The 21,485-nt window shown below is 33.9% G+C and overlaps 1 protein-coding gene across 1 annotated transcript in view; it reads left to right on the top strand.

The window, feature by feature from the left end:
• The first annotated feature begins 2,334 nt into the window (after positions 1-2,334).
• Positions 2,335-21,485, top strand: part of LOC123537032 (baculoviral IAP repeat-containing protein 3-like) — a 70,226-nt gene continuing 51,075 nt past the window's right edge. Inside the window, exons 1-6 of the mRNA XM_053528566.1 lie at positions 2,335-2,465; positions 14,352-15,636; positions 15,928-16,079; positions 20,016-20,067; positions 20,282-20,428; positions 21,273-21,442. Of these exons, the coding sequence (XP_053384541.1) occupies positions 14,493-15,636; positions 15,928-16,079; positions 20,016-20,067; positions 20,282-20,428; positions 21,273-21,442 (1,665 nt within the window). The 5' untranslated portion in view covers positions 2,335-2,465; positions 14,352-14,492. The remainder of the gene's footprint in view (positions 2,466-14,351; positions 15,637-15,927; positions 16,080-20,015; positions 20,068-20,281; positions 20,429-21,272; positions 21,443-21,485) is intronic.

The following is a 21,485-nucleotide window of genomic DNA, read 5'->3' as shown; positions in this document are numbered from 1 at the left end:
AAGGGAGATAATTTGGGTAAGGGAGGATGATTATGTGATACTAAGAGACAAAGTCAATACCTTAAAAGTAAAAACAAATATCAAGGTACCCGCTCGGTGCTTGAAATAATGCACGGATGGAGCACATAGGATCTTCCTCTGCCATTAAATTATGATCTTGACTGTTAAACAAGATAAACCAATGAAATCATTCGTTTTCTACAGCTGCACTGGTACAACGGAATGCTGTTTACGAAGAAGTTTAAGTCTGTCGTGTGCACAGGCACATACGTTTTCAAGATCGGTGCAGTTAGCATTACTCAAATGTGCATCCGTTTGACATTGATTGTCTTTCAACAAATTGGGGTGCGATCCCTCGGTGGCAAGGCCTTTTTATGTCGCATAGATCATATATTTTCCTAATACAAAAAGCTGAAATGAGTCAGACCGGCTGTGCTAGTTTAGCCTATGACTATGATAGAAGATCACTCGTGTTTTTATCCTCCGCCGATGAAATCGGGAGGGGGGTATTGAAATGGCGTTGTCCGTCCGTCAGTCCGTCAGTCCGTCCGTGTGTCCGTCCGTCCGTCCGCAGCCATTTCTCAGTAACTAGCAGGTAGAATTTCATGAAACTCGAAATAAACATGAACCATCATACTGCGAAGATGCCCGTCAAGTTTTTTTTTTGGATTGGTCAATTTCCTTTAGAGTTATTGCCCTTGATTTAATGAAAAATGCCCAAAAATGTCCGTCCGCAGCCATTTCTCAGTAACTATCAGGTAGAATTTCATAAAACTTGACAAAAACATGCACCAGCATACTGCGATGATGCCCGTCAAATTTTTTTATCGGATTGGTCAATTTTCCTTAGAGTTATTGCCCTTGATTTAATGAAAAATCTACATCTGTAGCCATTTCTCAGTAACAAGCTGGTAGAATTTCATGAAACTTGAAATAAATATTAACCAACATACTTCAATGATGCCGGTCATTTTTTTTTTCAATTGGTCAATTTTCCATAGAGTTATTGCCCTTTAATTGTTTAAAAATCTACAGATTTGTACATACCAAACCAACCCAATGGTAGAATTTCATTAAATTCCTTTCATTCTTTTCCATGAACCTTTAGTATAAACATATGAAGTTTTGTACCCACACCTGGTCACTACCTTGCCTTGGTTCAGAATAATTGAAAGTAAAATACAAGTTGTAAAGACTGTTGAACTTACCTTAGTTATTTTTTCTTCTTTATGTCTATGCGACATTAAGCGTTGGTGTTGTGACATATATAACGGTAGACAAATTCTTCCGACATTTACATTTAAAGGTGCGACATTTATCGGTGGTTGCGACATTTAACGTCAACCTTGCGACATTTAACGGTGGTTGCGACATTTAGTGGTGTTGCGACATTTAACGGTGCCACAATGTCTTTGTGAATTTTATTTATGTGGCAGGGGCCAGTTTCGTATTGTGGCCCGGGTACGTTTTTTATTATAACAATGGGATACCGTAGATACCGGAAGCAGTAAGCACCCCTTTCACAGCTGTAGAGCCACGCATTTGCAAAGCAGGCCCACAACAAAAAAAAAAGCTTTAACAGAAAAATAATAAAGACGGTTTGCTTCAAAAATCCAACAAGTACATTTTAATTTTATGCAAAACACAGTAAAAGGGAGAGGAAAGGGTAAGGGTAGAAAGGGGAGAGGGGGGAAGTGGGACAAGGATGATTATTCAAAAAGGAATGCTACGTTCCTTAAACACAGTTACCCTACAACGTAAAACACAGCAGCGCGGACAAATACGTACAAAAAACGAATACTCACACACATAACTAAGATAAACAAAGAGACAAGTAAGAAATAACAATACTATGGGGCACCGCCCAAGACACACAGACGCATGCGCAAGCAACACACGCACACACATAAGCAGGGGGAAAAAACAGTCGGGCAGATTTCTGGACTTTTCAAATTTACTGTCCCTTGCATCTGTTATATCCCGCCAAAATGCATTGAACATGGCTGACAATACTGATGTTTCCCTCCAAAAAAGTTACAGCTGTAATTTTGAGACATGACCATTTTACAGCTAATATTCTCAGCTGTAAATTTCAACCGTATTTTTGGTCGGTCTTTTACAACTGTCATTTAAAATACAGGTCTTCCAGCTGTAAAACAGGTCCTATTTCCGTACAGGTTATGTCATATTTTATCTCATCTCTTTATATAAAAAGAAACCTTCGTTTATATTACATTTACAAATGTAACATTAGTATTGGTCAATTGTCTGTACCAATCTTTAAACAAATATATCGCTTATTTTAAGAACCGAGAAACATTTTTGTTTTCTGATAGCCTTAAACAAATGTGGCAGTCCGCCCATGCATTACATGTATCTGGCTTCGTGGTATCAGATAACATTCGTTGAAAACATAACAAAGAGGAAGTTATAATATCAAAATTGTCTTTCGAAATCTGCAACAGGTAAGTGAGTTTGTGACCTACTTAATGTAGCAGAAATTAAATAGATAACTAATATGTAATTGAACTATATTTAAACCTACTCAACTTCATAACAATGACGAAAATAGATTATATTAAGATTTGATAAATGCGCATATTCTTCTGCCGTCACAATTATACCGCGTTCAGACTACGCTTTTAATCCTATATTAACTTGGGTTTATTTTTTAAACGCGTTTGCGTCCACACTATATGTGGTGTAAAACGTGAATTATGTAAAGGTCAAGTAGTTTCTGTAATATAGCATTAAAACTACCTCGGGAGGTGGTTTTAATACTATATTAAAAAATAATACTGCATTATTTTACAAGTATGAACGCAAATGTGAGTTATAACTGGTTTTACAATCCCAAATCCCCAGATCTTACCTTTTGGCTGAAGAATACCATGTGTTTCTCTTTTGTATCAAACAACTGATGCTAGGGCTGGCAGAAGTAATTGGAGTGTTGATGAAGCAAAATTAAATTGCGATATGGAGTCAGGCTGATGCTCAAAATGGACTATAGCTGGAATGAACAGAAATTTTTAGATGAACACAGAAGTTTAAACATTGATGACACCTCCTTGTTTCTGTCAGCCTCCTTCTTTGTAACCTTTTTCGGCTTATTGCAAACTATTTGTTTACTTCCAACATTTCATGTATATATTTAAACCACATTTCTTTGCCAAGTGTGGATGCAAACTAGATCATATTTTGATGGGTTTTAAATGTCAAATACCAATTATAGCCAATAAGTGCCTGATAAAAATAAAACCGATCTGCTAGTGTGAACACGGTATAACACAATATCTAGCAAGGTACGTATTAACAGGCGATTATTGTCAAATATCCATGTTTGTTTAGTAACAGGCAGTAGGGTATATTGGTTATCGCATAATTGACAGGTTTAATTCGACCTGTCAAAAGTGCATACAGTGTATAAAAAACAAACACCCTTCAAAGTTTATCTAATTTATAAAGGTACAATGGGTCCATTAGATAGAAACAACAATATTAAGAGGAAACGCAAAATAGGATATGTTTCAATGAATTGAGTGGTTGTTTTATAAAAAAAGAGAGCACTTATGCATGACCCGTAGAATCAAACCTGCCAACTACACGCCTGGTAAACTACAGAGCTACCTCTTTAAGGGGTATACGGTAAACTGCTCGTCGCAACTTCCGAGGTAGTGCACGTCGAGATAAAAGAACATCAACAAAGGTGAGTGTCATAATTTTTTTTTGCATTTTTACAAGCAGTGTATCGAATAATGGTAGGCGATGTAGATATGATTTAACTTTACAGAGAACTTTAAGTTTGCTAGTTCAGTCTTAATTTGTGATCGTGGTGTTGTTTACCAATAAGCTGATTTTGCAGTAAATTTGGCCATTTCGTCATGAAAGCACTTTCATTGTCAAATATTTACATTTTAACTAATATCAAGAAGCAAACCGAGTAGGCGTGAGATACCTGTAAAATATACAATGCATTTGGAAATAAAATATGTAACGAAAATGGTTCGGGAGTAAAATTATTCACTTTTTATTGCGAGAGATAGCTCTGTCGTGAAAGAGATAGTCATGTCGCTAAGGAGATAGCTCTTTGTTGCATTATCAGTTTTGAGCAGTGTTGAATGTAGCGGGACCACTTACGAAATACAATTCAATTATCTTATTTTTATATTTATACATCATTTGTATAATACATATTGTTTATATTTTCTTATATTTATTTTGCTTGTTTTGTATTTAGTGCCGTTTTAACAAGTACTTCTGGATTCAGCACCAGTACTAACTTGTTCTCAGTAACTAACTATCAAATCCTCCTACAGACACATTGCAAAATAGTCAGGGGGTTCAAACTTAACGAAATGATCAATAGATCTGCACTTTCAATAATGATCTAAGCGAGCGGGCTATATTTTCTTAGTTTGACGTAAGCGATACAAATGCTATGGCTGCTGTTTACTTACGGTCCACATAAATTGTATTTTCGATGCAAATGACGGTCGTGAAAACGGGAATTTTGGACTAAAAGTGATTAAAGTTGTAATAGATTTATTTGCGTAATGAAAATCGGACCTAAAATGGATTTAAATAGTTCTAAGGAGGACAACCATGAGAGTGGTGAAAGTGGGGCATCAAACATGGCGGACAGTGGCCAACGAAACAACAGTGACACAAATAACATTCCGCTCGTGTTCATGTCGGAAAGATCTGTTTTCGGAAATAGAAAGCCCACTCGGGAGGAATGGATTACACATGTGAGTTTGTATTGTGCGATTAGCCAAAGAATTGACCCATCTCATATAAAAGGACTTCAGTGCATACGTGGTATGTGGCGGGTATATTTAGACAATCTTGACGACAAAGTAACCTTGTTAGCTCAGGGGGTTCCTTTAAGGGAAAGAATTAATCCAGTGTGCAAAAATCAGAAACCCATTGGACGTGAAAGCAATTGGATATGTGCAGAACATTCGACTCGTACGAGATTGAACCTCACGAGATTTGATTCTTAAAAACGTTAATAATATCAAGCTTAATCCCTGAATCTCCGTGTGAAGCAAATATGGACTAATTGCGCAACAGGATCCGGATAATTCTGGCTAAGTTTTTCATTCAGAGCCTACTACATTATGAGTTCGGAACTCTCGGTCGCGTGATACACCTGGACAGAAAAAGGCAATGACAGGCCAAAGAATGTACAAAATGTTTCATGTCCGGGCACGGTTTGCTAGCTGCAATGACTGGGTGTGTGCGCTGTTAAATTTCATGGACATAAGCAGAACGAATGTATCGCTTTTCCGAGATACCAACGAAACTGAACGAGTCGACTCAATGGACGAAGACGAAATATAAGGGTCATTTTCGACTAGATGATGCGACGTAGACTACGATAAATTGACCAGCCTGATCACTTAAACAACCAAAGTCTGAAGTTCGTGCTGACATCCGACCGTAAAACGCGAACATGAAAATTGTCTGCTAAGCACGTGGATCAACAAACGCTGCACAAGTTTGCAATACGGGATCGAAACTTCCGAACCGAGGCAAACAGCATCGTAGCGAGCGGTCACCACGACCACCGAAAATACATGAAATAGAGTGACACGAAGGGAAAAAAAAAGACATAATCCTTTCAAAAGTATACACATTACTAGATAATTATTCTGATGATACTTACACTTTACGACAAGACGTTTGAATGCATTGTACTACAACGGTGTTATTTGATTAAAAAATAAAAATGGTATACGAACACTAGATAAATAAACACAAGTTACTTGTGAATAAGAAAGGTAATTAATGGCACACCTTTTAATCTCCTTTACTGTGTAAAGGAATTATACAGTCATTTTACAACTTGAACAAATTGTAGTTTGTCTTTGTTTCGCAAGAGTAAACAACACATATTTTTACCGTGGTAGTAAATAAAACTTGAATGCAAATGACCTTTAAACGCTATGTTTAATTGTCCATACATGTGAAATCATAAATGGGTTTGCAATAGATCTATGTAGATTATCTCGAACCTGACTTATTCGACCAACTGCCACATACAAATTTATTAGTACTTTGTGATCGACTATCTATTGTGTAGGTTTTGTTAAAGATAATGAAAATATAAACAGATCGAACATATCTTATTGTTTTAGTGTTGTAATCTCGTAAAATATTTGTCATTGAACTTAAGATATATAAATTGTAACATGTAATAACACTTACACTACATTTGCTAATCTTTAAAGTTTAAGAGATCTGTACATGCGTACTTTGAATTAGTAATATGTGCATAAACCTTATAATGTTTAAGTACTACGTTTGCTATAAATACTCTCAGTAGCATAAGATCGCAGATTTTCGTACAATACGTGAATATTTGTGAAGTTTTGTCTTTTATGCTGTACTTCGCGATTGAAACTATTTTATTGTTATCAGTATTAATATACATGAAAATGTTTTTTTTTTCATAACAATAATTAGTCTTTTTAAAAAATCACAAGATGAGAAAATTATTTTCAATTGTGTATACATTAATACACTACAAAATCTTGATCGTAAAATGTACAGTATTTGACTAATGTAATGCAATTCGTAATAACGCATAATATCTGTTGACTTATCGTAATGAGTTTTGACTATTAATTGCAATTGTAGTAACGCAAAATCTGTTACTTTAATCGTAATGGAGTTTTAAAAAACAACAACAAAAAGATGCGTTGCACTTTAATTATAACAGGTCTAACCTTATGGTTTTAATAATAACATTTTGCGACTATGATACAATGAACATTTCGGATCTAATTTTCAATATTGGTTTAAAAAATATAATACTAATCATTAATTATGGCAAAATCAAACGTACTTTTCTCAGACATTTGCTTCGTTGATTAAGGGTTTAAAAATAAAATAAAATACAGAGTATGAGGGTGAATCAACAATAAGGTACAATTCGTATTCTTCCAAGAAACATTGTAAAAGGAAGAAATCAAAGTTACCTACAATTTACGATGGATTGCTTTCATCATTGGAACCTCAAATATCAGGTTCGATCTTATTTAAAAAAGTAAACTATAAATTAATTGATGAACTTTGAAGATGCCGACGGAAGATCTATAATCTTACATTGAATGAATGATACTACTTACACTTTAATTGACATCCATCCCCATGATCAAAAGAATAGAATGCTTATTTCAATAAACTAAACGCCTTATAACACAATATAGTCAAGCTGAACTAATAGAAGGAGACTTTACGATATTTTGATAAACAAAATAGATTTGCAAAAGCATACAACAAATACTAAATTCCCTGTGTCAAACTGAAGAAACTTACTAAAATACACAGTTTAGTAGGTATTTGAGACAAATAAATGGACCAAAAAAAATTTATTGGGGCGTAAAAGAATCGAAAAGTAGATTGATATCTTTAATAGATGAAATATTATACCATATCTCTCAGCTGATATTAGACCACAAATCGTATAACTGACACTTTATTTCCTGAAACTCAGATAGACATCGTGGTCCGGTTTTTGGAATTCACAACTCTTTACTTGAAATGTTATATGTTTTCTATATTTCAAAGTTATTCAAATTAGAAGTCTACTTAAGAATGAACAAACCAAATGGGAACTATGTAACTAGTCAAATAATAGCAAACGTCTTTTTCGTCTAGAAAAGCTGACATGAGTCGAAACACTCGCTTGTCTGAATGAAGAAGAATTATAGATACCTTGAACAGCAAAATCAATGATATAAAAAACACAAATGTTCAAATTGACATGAAATGAAGAAATTTAACTTATAGAGCACAGGAGCACAAATTCTTGCGAGAGTAATTTTTAACAGGGCAAAAATTCTAATTTTTTAGTTTAGAAAATCACGCCAACTAAAAGGGTAAAAATGCATTTACAAATAACGAAAGAATTACAACAAGATGAATCCTTAATGAAGAGGTGTGTTTTAGTAAAAACTATTACTCTAGCTCATGAAAGTAACTTGAATATTCGGACTATTCTGGATACCATAATATTGAAAATAAATTAACAACCAAACTGCAAATCTGTGAAGGAGTATTTTACTTATGATGAATGCACTCAACACAATGAATGAATCTTAATAAAAGTCCAGGTTTAGACGGATTAACGCGAAATTATAGGAAATTTTGTCTTATAGGGAATTTGAAAAATTCTTGCAATCAAGTTATGAAATGGAGAATATCCAATATCTCAGCAACAAAGTGTATTTTCATGATCTATCACAAGGTGACCCGGAGAAGTATTGAAACTGGAGCCTGTATTCGTTTTAATGTAGATCTAAACTCGGCAAGGGGTTTTGCAAACGTTTACAATCGTTATCCGAAGTGTCTAATCACAAGGCTTAATTGAAATAAGATACTGCTACAATATTAGACAAATCCAAGGATTAATAGACTAACTGATAATTAGATATCGATGGAACAATTTATTTCTAGATTCAAAAGCCTTTGATACGGTTATGGTTTTTGTTTAAACTTAGAAAAATGGCTTTCAGATCATTTTAAGATGTTAAGTATTTTAACTAAAATACTGCATGTGTCACAAAATTGGATTCATTACCGACTTTTTTTATACATAGCATGACAATGATGCCTATCAGTCTTGTTTTATCATAGTATCGAATATTAGCATAAAAATACGATCACAAAAATTATGGAACTAACTGTAAAATGATGTATTACCAATAAAATTGACACAAATAGTGGACGATACCACCTTTCTAAATCACAAGAAATTCCTATTGCAATGTCAATGAAGAAATGGCAATTCAGGTTTGAATTAAATAAAAGAAAGATGAAGGTCTAGGATAGCAAATCAGAGGAAAATACATGCACAAATATTTTATGATATAAATTTTACAACATTATTTTAAAGTTGGAATGTACTTTGGTAAAAACGATGTAATACCTTAACTGGAATGAAAATTCTGCAATGCAAAAACTTCTCTCAACACTGGAGCAAAGAAATTAACATATTTATGGAAAATTCTTGTATTGAATCTTTAGCTTTACAAAGTCACATATTTATTGCAAATTAGAAGTACTAAGATATCATTACAGATTAACGCATATTTTTAGTTCTCTGGAATGTAAAATGATAAAATTAGACGTTATACAATTGTCCATAAAAGTGATGAGCCTTGATATGGTAATATGTTCTTTTTCTAAACATGAAAATTTAATGGTAAAATTTAACTTCTGCTGAAACGCGAATTGGAAGTATCCCTGCTTTTCCGAATCAATAGGAAGATTTCTTAGTTTTAGGATGAATTTAAATTTATAAATTCACTACCACATCAGAACTTGTATTACCTGCCTTTTATAAAATGTACAAACATTAGTGGAAGATGTGTCCAGATCTCCCACACTATAGTAACAAACTTTTATAGAATAAGACACGTTAATATGGTAATAGCTTCATAAGCATAAAGGAAACTGTATTATATTCAAAATGTAGATTCTAATATATTTTTGTTAATGATTACTGTCGGAAGGTGAACTTGATATAACTCAAATACTCAATAGTCCAAGGTAAAATAACTGTACAGAATAATTTATGAAAAACGCAATTCCAAGAATGGAAAATAATTTTAATCAAAGCTCTTATTTGACTAAGTTAACAAATTACCTTCTGAGTAATAAAGGGAAACTTTACTGACGTTACCAATAGGTATATATGGTAATTGTTCAAAACAATGATACCGTATTCATAGTATTGGGAAACACAAATTGGTCATCAATAAATTGAACGACATTTTACTATTTTTAAACAAATTACTGACAAAAAATCAACAGCTAGTTAAATGGTTTCAGTGTATTGTTGCTACAAACTGAATCTTTTACTGGCTAAAAATAATGTCGATGCTCTTGTAATTGCATTAAGACGTTGTCATTTTCTAGCAGTTATTAACCGATTATTGATGATCGCAAAAAGCACTTGTAAGTTGTTTAAATAAACGTTGTCAACTAATGAACTAAGCATATTAATTTTTATCAAATAATGTTATAAAGAAGTACATTTAATATTTAGCTCAGTATTTAAATATGATTAAATGACGATTCATTCACGCAAGAGAATTTATATTATCGAAATATTCACTGATATATTAACTCTGTGTTAATATTGTCAAGAAATAAAGATTATAAGTTACTATTTCTTAATAAATTTCTGAATGCATTAGAATACTATTGCTAAAGGAATTATATGTAATGCTTATCACTTTGTTTGAAACATAAAACATCTTCTATATTACTAATCTTACACATTTATATGTTATATTGTGAACTTCACTTGTGTAATATTGTGGACTTTGTCAATAAACATGCTGTTTTATGAATAAATTTGAAGAAAAAAAATCCATATTTACACTCCAGAGTCCCATTTAAATGTGATAAAAAAGGTCTTTTGTTGAAAGTTTGTAAACTTGGTCACCTTTGTTTTAAAACAAGGTCGCAAGGTCAAATCATACTTAAAACGTGATTAGTATTTTTAAACTCAATGAAACCTCTTGTGTCTGTCCACAACATGTTTAAACATAGCTTTATGTTCAAATAATTTGGAACACACATTCATCATAACAAGACCACATGTTTCATGCAAGACATAGAGTCCCTCGTCAAAGGCCAATATAATACTTGATATAAAATTAAGGTACAACGGATGATTTTTTATTAACATCAGCTTGAAGATATTTTTCAACTAAATCAGGTGTGAGAATGGTGTACATACATTATTATAATGTAAATTGTATTTTTGTGACATTCAGAATGAGAAATGGTACTCATTTGAGCGACTTAGGGCCATCATGGCTCTCTTATTTAATTTGATGTTTTATGAGTATTATCATAATGTATGGTTAAACCTTTACTTCCCTGTAAACCAGGCTGTTAAATAAGCATGTGTTTTTCTAGAAGCTTATAAAAGTTGCCAAATAGTGTCTGCAGTATTGTTATCTAATAGCAAATATTTTTTATATTTAGAAAAATCATTTTTATATGGAGTGTTTAGAAACGGTGTTCTAAATGTTATAAATATTATTACCTATAAAAAGGTTAATTTAGATGCAACATTAAGTCAGTGTTTAAAACGTTCAACAGTTGACTGTTACCTATTTTGTAATTGTTGCTTAACAGTTTTATGAAGAAAAATAAATATGAGAAGTCAAAAAAAAAAATATTTTCTTAGAATCGGCATGATAAAAAAGATAAATTCAGTTAGAGAATAATTAATGTGTGAAATTATCTTGTGAAGGCAAGGGTTGCCTGTAACTTTAGTGGAAGTGGCTCTGATACCTGTTTATACTAACTATTACACTATATTACATTCAGAAATACAAGGCTTGTAAAATCATATCTGAATATAATGATACCATAATAATTATTGCTTTTCGTTGAGAACACGACCAGTTTGTGTGTACGTACCGGTAAATAAAATATACTTTGTACAATTATCAGAGTCGCTCTGACTACGTAAATATACGAGCACGTTCTAATGCACTAATGAATCTAAAATTTGAAAGTTCTAAACAGTCATGCTGATTTACAAGCTAGATAAACTTGTGTTTAAAACTGTACGCATTTAATTAGCAACCTCAATTAAACATACAACTATTGACATAATTACTGCAGTGGTTGAATTCTAAATTTCAGAACTTTATTTAAAATTGAAATTCTAATATTCTCGGCTATTATAATTTCTATCAATTTATCTTTTATCTGAACCAATCAGACGCGTTTGTCGAAAGGGTCGTGACTTCAGATTTTGAGTAAAATTATCTTTCTCTAGAATTTGAATTTTGTCATATTATGATGAAAGAACATTAGCATCTTTAAATTGCGAAATTATGAAAAAAAACATGCCCGAGCCGGTAATCACATTTCTTTATTCATGTACTGTGAAATCATTTAAATTCGCTAGCATGAAATTGCGCGCAAACGGCAAAAAGGCAGTTTCGCATGGGCTTTAATTCGCGCATTTTCAATTTAATTTTTTTCATCAATCGCCAGCATCACATTTGTCCGGTATAAAATACAGTTCAAATTGCAAACACATGTTTTTCTTTATTTTTCCTTGTGGCCTAGCTTTTGATCCAAGACAACCCATATTAAAAGTTGACCTAGATTTCATCAAGGCAATCATTCTGACCAAATTTCATGAAAATCAATTGAAAAACTTCAACCTCTATCACATATTCAAAGCTTTCCTTTGATTTAACCAGGTGACCTAGTTTTTTATTCCAGTTAAACCATATTCAAATTTATCCTAGATTTTATCCAGACAAACATTCTCATCAAATTTCATAAAGATAGAGAGTAAAATGCAATTCCTATTGCATAGATAAGGTATTTCTTTAATTTGACCTAGTGACATAGTTTTTGACCCCAGGTAATACATTCTCTTATTTGACCTAGATTTAAACAAGACAACCATTTTGACTAAATTTTATGAAGATCAATTGAAAGATACAGCCTCTATTGCATACACAAGCTAAATGTTGACGGAGACACAGACAGACGACTGACGACGGACATCGAGTGATCACAATAACTCACCGAGCAAAAAAGTAAACAGAATGTACATCTATTAAAATTTTACAATTATAACCTCACGAAAAACCTTTATAAAAACAATAATTGGAAAATTCATACATACGTATATCAAATGGAACAGTAACTTTATATTATTTCAAATAAGGACTGAACACAGAGCTCTGTTCGTGCAACACAGAGCTATCTCCTTAGCGACATGACTATCTCTTTCACGACAGAGCTATCTCTCGCAATAAAAAGTGAATAACTTTACTCCCGAACCATTTTCGTTACATATTTTATTTCCAAATGCATTGTATATTTTACAGGTATCTCACGCCTACTCGGTTTGCTTCTTAATATTAGTTAAAATGTAAATATTTGACAAGGAAGGTGCTTTCATGATGAAATGGCCAAATTTACTGCAAAATCAGCTTGTTGGTAAACATCACCACTTCCACAAATTAAGAATGAATTAGCAAACTTAAAGTTCTCTGTAAAATTAAATCATATCTACATCGCCTACCATTCCCCGATGTCAGATATTCGATACACTGCTTGTAAAAATGCAAAAAATATTATGACACTCACCTTTGTTGATGTTCTTTTATCTCGACGTGCACTACCTCGGAAGTTGCGACAGAGCAGTTTACCGTATACCTCTTGAAGAGGTAGCTCTGTAGTTTACCAGGCGTGAACTATACAGTTACCAATATACCCTGTCACCTATAACATAATCTGTAAAATTGAACAAACAATAAGCAAGCAATGAAAAATATACATTAGACGCAATAAGATAATGAAATTCAATTTATCCAGTTCATATATACATTTTATTGACAATCTGTACAACCTGGTTATTTACGATAAAAATATGCATAAACATGCATACGTTCCCTCGTCCATATATTATTAGCGGAGGCTCCTCTCAACATTGTATTTTATGCAGACTAGTGTTATATATGTTAACACTATGGCAACATAACGTTCTTTTTTTCATACGAATTTAATAACTGACTAAGAAGGTATTGCATTACACAGTGCGTTATTCGGGTATGCGAAATGCCCCGAAAAGATGCATGATATATAAACCATATGTAAATGAACATTTGATACCTAATCAGAATATTGTTTTTACTTGTTTTTTCATTTAGGAAAGTTTTCATGACAACTGTGTTTTACTGCGTTTTGTTTCAGTAATGTACCTCCTTACCAAAACAGTTTTGAGTATCAACTTTAATTCTATAAGCGATAATTTGTAATCTTTCCAGAAAATGTGTGCATTTTTTCTGAAAGCATTTCAGCAATAAATAATATGTTTTAGATATTTTTATTTATTTCCTGAAAACGTTTTAGGGCAAAATTTCGCGTTTAATAATGCTTGGAACTGCCACGAGATGATCGGTAACTATCACGATAATATTTTAAACTTTCAAGCAAAGTTCTGCATTTTTCTGAAAACATTATCGCAATTAACTATTTCTTTTTATTCCAAGGAAACTTTAGGCTATTGCGATAAACTTGTCAGGAAAGTTCAAAATATCACGATAATTTCTGAAAGTATCGAGAAAGCTAATCTAGATAATAAATTTCAGTTGTGGGCACTTACACAAAAGGTATCGAGAAAATAATGTAAATTATCGCAATAATATTTCCAGGAAACCTTCCACTATTGAGATAATCTGTTCAGAAAGTTTTGCTTTATCAAGATAATTTTTTTGAAGTATCGCGATAGCTACCTAGCTATCTCGTGGCAGAAATATGCCACCATAGTATTGAAATATCTATTGTTACAGGTAAAGTGTTTAAACAGTAAGCTGATATGATGAAGAAAAGAAAAAAGAAGCGGAAGAAGAAACAGTCATCAAGCTATACAAATGTAGTTAAATCTTAGACATATTTTTTTTTTAATCTGTTTTTAATTCTTTGTTTGGGACATGTACCAGTACCGGCCAAACAAAAACGCTTCAGTCCGACTGCGGCAAGCATATGTAGGGCAAAATAAAAGTACAGTAAACTCATCAGCAGCTTACAACAAAGTTGACCCACTGAGTACTAAATGTGGGACTATCAGAATTATTCCAACGGACGAAGACCCGGATAGTGCAGTTATGTCTCTTGAACTATTAGCTGAATGTTTCATCGAAGGTTTAATCTTATTTGATTATGGAAAAATAACTGTATATTTAAACCAAAGTGCCGACTTTCTGTCTGATATAGAGAACACGGCGTTTGCAGAGCAGAGGGAATTTTCACATCTACACGATGTGTACGTTACATATAAAACGTTTTTAACATATCGCAATAGATACGGCAAAATACTAATATTGCCGAAAAATCAGTCCTTTTTTACAATATTTAAACGACTTAATGAAGGCATCTACGATGGAGAACATATGAAACCAGATTTAAGTGTACTCCTTAAAGATTTTTACAGGCAGAAAGAACTATTCCAACGGAATGAAACTAAGAACGATGGTCCAGAGTGTTGTGAATATTATGTTTCTGGACCAATGGTAGAAACATGTCGTCATATACAGAGTCACATGTGTGAAACCGAAAACCAACTTGACGAAAGTAACAGAAAATGTCGGGAATTCTTCTCGTTAAGAATGTCAAAAAGGAAGATATATTTCGGCATCAAGAGGGTGGCTAAACCGTTACTGCAAAGATTTGGATTACTACCGCGGTTACCGCCACCTTTATCCCGTGAAAAAATTGCCTTTCATTACCCTTTAGAAGGGCAGTTTAAATTTCCTGTACAGGTTTCTGATGAACAAAGGGATGATGAGGCCCGTAATGAACAAGTAGTCCCAACTTACCATTCGATTATCTACAGAGATGACATTTCGTATGGACTCGCTTCGCAATCAGGTAATAATAACGGGGTGTATACGCCAGTTACGAACAATACACAATCTGCGATACGAGAAACGGAAGATTTTGCGCAACAAAGACCTCGAATTCCGCCTCGTCACTCTGATTATTCCCATTACGCTGATAGATTGATATCATTTGCGAGATGGTTTCACAGACGTCCGGATTCAGCTACGCTTAGTCAAGCAGGGTTTTTCTTCACAAGTAAGTCTAAAGCCCGTTTTATTGAGAACTGCTTTTCTTTGACATATCGAGCTACGGGAATGGGTGTGAATTTTAATATTTCTTCAAAAGGAAATCCAATCATCTAACCATCGTCTTAAGCTTTTGACGATCGATCATGCCAATAAATATGTTATTCAAACTACAATTAGTATAAACAAGCCTTGCTGCACTGTTGCTGGATTTGTCAGGTTTGTCGTTTTTAGACCATATCAGTGCGTTTTGGATTAGAGGTATTTATGCATGAATGTATCTTATATTAAATTACTTCAGACCAAGGAGATCTCGTGCGTTGTTTTCAATGTGGCATTGGGTTAAAGGATTTCTCACCAGACGACGATCCATTATTAGAACATGTTAGACATTCAAGGCAGTGTCCATTTCTTTCAGAACTTTTGGGTGATGATGGGCTGGCAATGTATCAGGTATTTATAGTTCTTCATTAGTGTAACACAAAAAAGTCAAATATTGGACTATATCTAACAACCTAAGGATCCAGCTCCAGATTATTTGCACACACAAAAAAATCCCAGATGTTTGAGAAAACTGGAATTAAAATTATTGTAGAAATAGTCACGGACTGCATCGGTAGTGCTATTTAATGCTGCTTTTGTGCCATTATTTCTCAGAACGTGGCAACATATTTGTGTATGTGGGCAGAGGGCTCTACCTTCAGGATTCTACTGCAAAAGGGCTGTAAGAACAATAATTTACAAGATATATTTTAATTGCAGCAACACTGATTTACATATGTGCTACTTTTTATGGCGGTAGCGAATGCAAAGATCATAAAGCATAACATTAAAATGAAATGAGCATATGATGTTAAGCAACACAAACCACATTTATGGCGGAGTAAAACCATTTCCTATTACAATAATTATGTAATCTCAATTACAACGGAGACAATTAAAGCATCTTCTATGATTAGAGTACAAACAATGACTAGCCTGTAAAGACAATAAATAATACATAATAGATAAATATATCTATTTGTACCAACAATAATGTACTATGCCCCAAAGATAACGTGATATTTACAAACCTAACTACAAATAGATTGAAAGGAAGCATAGGGAATTCAACATTTTTGTAATTGGTTAAAATGTAAATATTTCTTGCTAGCATACTAATTACAAATTAGCTTAGTGGTAAAGCATACTGATTATGTTCATCAGATCTTTTGCCGTGTGGATTCGAAACTCACTGCAGTTAATTTTCTTTTAATTTTTGCATAAGAAAATGATTCCTTCATTTTCAATATGACACGACAGAGAAATCTCTGAGGCCGATATGGCAGATGAGAAAAGTTATGTGATATAAGTTAAATGCATGTACTAAACCTAAAAGTTTGTTTGTTCGTTTTTCAACAGTATTTCAGTTATTTAACGGCGGGCAGTTAACCTAACCTGTGTTCCTAGAGTCTGTACCAGTACAAACCTGTTCTCCGAAAGTAACTGACAACTTCCCCAAGTGAATCAGACGTGGAGGACGAATGATTTCAGAAACAATGTCATATCAAAACATATCAAATCGTCACGGAGAACATACGGCCCGCCCAAGGATCGAACTTACGACCCCGCGATCCGTAGATCAGCGCTCTCCTTATTGATATAAACGGGCGGGTTATATAAATAGAAAGTGAATAATGAACAAATGTTATATAAAAACATATAATTATGCACATAGAAACGATCAAAGAAAGAAATGAAAAATACGGGAACAGAACTGAAAACGGATAGGAAAAGACATCTGAAAAAATCGTAATGATACAAAACGATTTGATGATTTGCTATTGGTTTCTGAATTCTACCCGACTGAGCTGTTTTGCAATATACTTGTTGGACAGTTAAAATGAAACAAATACTGGTATTTACCCGTGGACATTGAATTGTTGTTACATCTATTATCATGAAATGGACGTCCTCACGTTTGCGCGGGAATCACGTTATCATTAATGATTAGTACGTTTGGTCTAGTTGTAGTAGCGATGGCGAATGCAATGATCAATCGCTTTATTATATGTCAGCATAGTTGTTGTGTTACGGGTGTCGGGTTAGTGTAATGTTAGTAAACATGTAACGGAATAATGTGTACTACTCCCGCACGATAATTTAAACGACAGCATGTTTATATTATTGTTTGATTATTATGGTTCTCATGCATCGTTGAACTCAAAAAGTTTGTCAGTGATAGAAGTTAAGTGCATACTGTAATGTTGTACAAAAATATTTTCTGTATTGAAACGTTTAATGAAGAAAAATCATAATTATCAAACATGTTATCGTTTGAGTTATCGTGCGGGATTTATACGGCAATATAAGCGAGACAGAGCCAGAAGTGTGGTTGTACTACTTGAAATAATAATTGAGTTATTCCTCCTTAATCAGTAAAGTCTAGACAAAAATATATAAACAAAACAACAAACTGAAAACATCTTCTTTATTATTGTTTTATTTAATAAAATGGATTGTAAATATTCGCCCCTACGACAGAGTTAGGTTAGTTAAAATCGTACACTTTTAAGTCGCTCATTGAACTCGTTGGAATATCAAGAAACACTACATCATGTTAAGTGTAGAGATATCTATTCAAACTTAAAACAAATAATTAGTACAGAGATCTATTCTTAATCTTAGCATATACTGCTTATGGAAGGTTACTATAAATATATTGATATAAAAAAGAGTTACATAGTGCACGAAGAGAATGAAGATAATAGTTTAGAAAGTTACTTAGATTTATTTGCCAACAAACCGACATCTACTCTGACAGTTCTATATAATCCCATTAATGTGAAGAAAGTTTTCCTTTTACTTTTGCAATGTGTTTTCCTAACTCTTTCCTTTCTTGAAGGATCTTAAAACGTTGTCAAATCCAGGGCAGTATGCAATAATTTGAAAATGAAGTATTTTGCTACGAGAGTCCTGCAAAAAGTTCTATTACTAATGGGCTTCTGTAGTTTTATCACACGTATTTTTTTAAAACGCTTCATTGCATAAATGGTGTGTTCAGTAGCTAACGATATCCGTTTATTTCTTTCAAATTGCTTTTCAAATGACTCGAGTTATTTCAAAGTGAAATATACTAGTATGTGCAGTCATATACACTGACCAATTTACTTGTCACATTGTAAAATGGACGAATGCCGTATTAGGCTTGATATAGATTCGAAGCAGATATTGGAATAATTGTGTGGTATATATGGACCTCAGGCCATTTCAATGCGCACAGATTTTAGGTGGGTTAAAGCTTTTAAAACTGGGACATTATCTGTCGAAGATGATACCCGTTCTGATAGGCCTAAAATCTCTGTTACCAAAGATACTCTGTTACCAAGGCAAACATCGCTGCTGTACAAGATGTGGTCGAACAGGATGCGCGATTGTCCGTGAAAGATATAGCCAGTTGTACTGGCATATCAGAAGGCAGTGTGCAAACAATTCTGAAAACGTGTTTGGACCTGAGAAAGGTTTGCGCTAGGTGGGTACCTCATTTGCTCACTGAGGAGAAAAAGAAACAACGCCTTAAATGTGCAGGGGAACTTAGGCTGTGATAGTTGGTAATAGGTGACAAAACATGGGTGCACATGTTTGAGCTACAGAGAAGGGATGATAATAAGCAATGGAAGCGAAATGATTAAAAAACGCCCCTGAATTACAAAGAGAACCATAAGTTCGAAAAATATGTTGTACGCAATTGTCTTCGATTCTAGTGGGCCAGTCGTCCAAGTGAACGATTCTACAAAACCTCTGTACTGAAGAAAGTGAAAAAGTTTAACAATAAGGAACGTCCAAGCAAAGGATGGTCAAGAGTCCATCGTATACACGACAACGCCTCCTGCTATTTTGTCTTCTGAAAAGGTGGAAGTTGTAAACCATCCAGCTTATTCACATGACTCGAGTCTCCCTGTGACTTTTTTTATTTACAAGGCTTTCTGGAAAGAAATATAAATCCAGAAGTTCTCTTGGCAGCGCCATTTATCAGTGTCTCAAACAGAAACCAAACGAAGACTATTTATCTGCTTTTCGCAAATTGGGTAAAAAGGTTACAAATATGTGTTTCGGTAAAGGGGGAATACTTTGAAGGTTTGTAATAAAATTAATTTTGATAAATCTGAACCCAATGACAGAACCTTTTGCAGGACCCTCGTAAAATAATCATATAATTAACCAAACAACGTTTTTGAGCTTGAGGGATGTTTGAAAGGCCAAAACTAATACTACGGAAGTTAAGATCGTCTGTCAAATTATGTTGTGAAAGAAAGTTTAATAGTTTTGGCCAAAACGTTTTAATATATGTACAATCCCAATAAGTGGTGAAATGTTTGTACTCATTGAACCATTGAACTTATATTTTAGGACAGACTACAAGCTGTCGATCCTGAATACAATCGTCGACAGCAGTGGGCTGGTATGTATATCCTGTCTAAAAAAATTATTTCCATCGGTAATATTTTATATAATATGAATTTACACTTGCTGCCAGGGTTTACATGGCATGCCAAATAAAAGAAGAAGATACATTTTTTAATGGTTTTAGTAGAAATTGTTGCTCCGGGTACAATCTTAAACAATGAAGTAGCGGCAGTTTTAAGTCATTATGCTTTATTTTTGGAAATTTACAGAGCGACAAAGCGGTTCAGCCCCACGATCAAGCTACCGCCATCCTGAATATCAAGCAATGCATGTTCGGTTTTCATCATTTACAAACTGGCCTGAGCATATGATGCAAACACCACAGCAGTTGGCCGAGGCCGGGCTATATTACACTGGTAAATAAATTATGTTACTAATGTAACTATTTTAGTTTAAGACTTAAATACACATGAAATGTGTACGTATACGTATCGTATACGAATGCTTAGAGTAGTTTTGTGCTTATACTGCCATCAAGAAGAATTGATAAAATGTTTTCACATTTAACGTTTTATTTTATTTGGGTTTTACGGCGCACCAACACAGTATAGGTTATGTGTCGCCAAACAGGAGTGAAAGGTTTTGGTTTCACATTTCATTTACATCGAAATACAAAATGAGGTATGGAGTCAACTTTTATACCAGCTGGAATTACAGAAATACAGCAAAACCATGTATTCAGACCCTGTAAGTCACCTCTTACGATCATGCAAGGGTAAGACAGTGGTTCCAATTCTTTTCATAGACAGATCGTATCAGAACTACATTTGGCTGAGTCGAACGTTTTGTGTATATAGTCTTCTGCACATCGTACCCCATTTTTGGCAGTTATTAGTTGATTTTATTTATTGACAATAAAACGAGAGTTTAATTAGGAGTACTGTATGGGCGGTTGCGTTCTTTGATTGTGGCAGAACCTTTTCTGCCAGACCCTGCCCCCACCCACCCCCACCCCCACTACAAACGCACCCTTCACAAAAAGTAACTATCCTAGTGTTGTATAATTATTTTATCCTGCAACAACAATATTTCATTGGCGCCGGTCATTTTTGAATGCATTGATTTCATTTTATTGCAAAAACAATATAACGTTAAAAAAAAGAATTGCAATTTCTTTGTTGTCATACAGTGATTTGAAAATAGTTCCTATTTTAATCTTTAGATTTAAAGAACGAAATAAAATGCAATTCTGTCGCACAGGTTTTGAAGACCAAGTGCGTTGTTTTGCATGTGATGGTGGTTTAAGACGCTGGGACCCAGAAGACGACCCATGGACAGAACACTGCCGGTGGTTTCCCGCGTGCCCTTATGCTTTAGAACAAAAAGGGGAACAATTTATAGCTCTGGTGCAAGCGTCTGTTGAAAACGAGGCAAGATACTATTTATGGTATTCTTAAACACCAACAACACATT

Source organism: Mercenaria mercenaria, chromosome 17 (assembly GCF_021730395.1).
Source record: "Mercenaria mercenaria strain notata chromosome 17, MADL_Memer_1, whole genome shotgun sequence".
NCBI classification, from domain to species: domain Eukaryota; kingdom Metazoa; phylum Mollusca; class Bivalvia; order Venerida; family Veneridae; genus Mercenaria; species Mercenaria mercenaria.
This window is presented reverse-complemented; position numbering and strand designations above follow the sequence as displayed.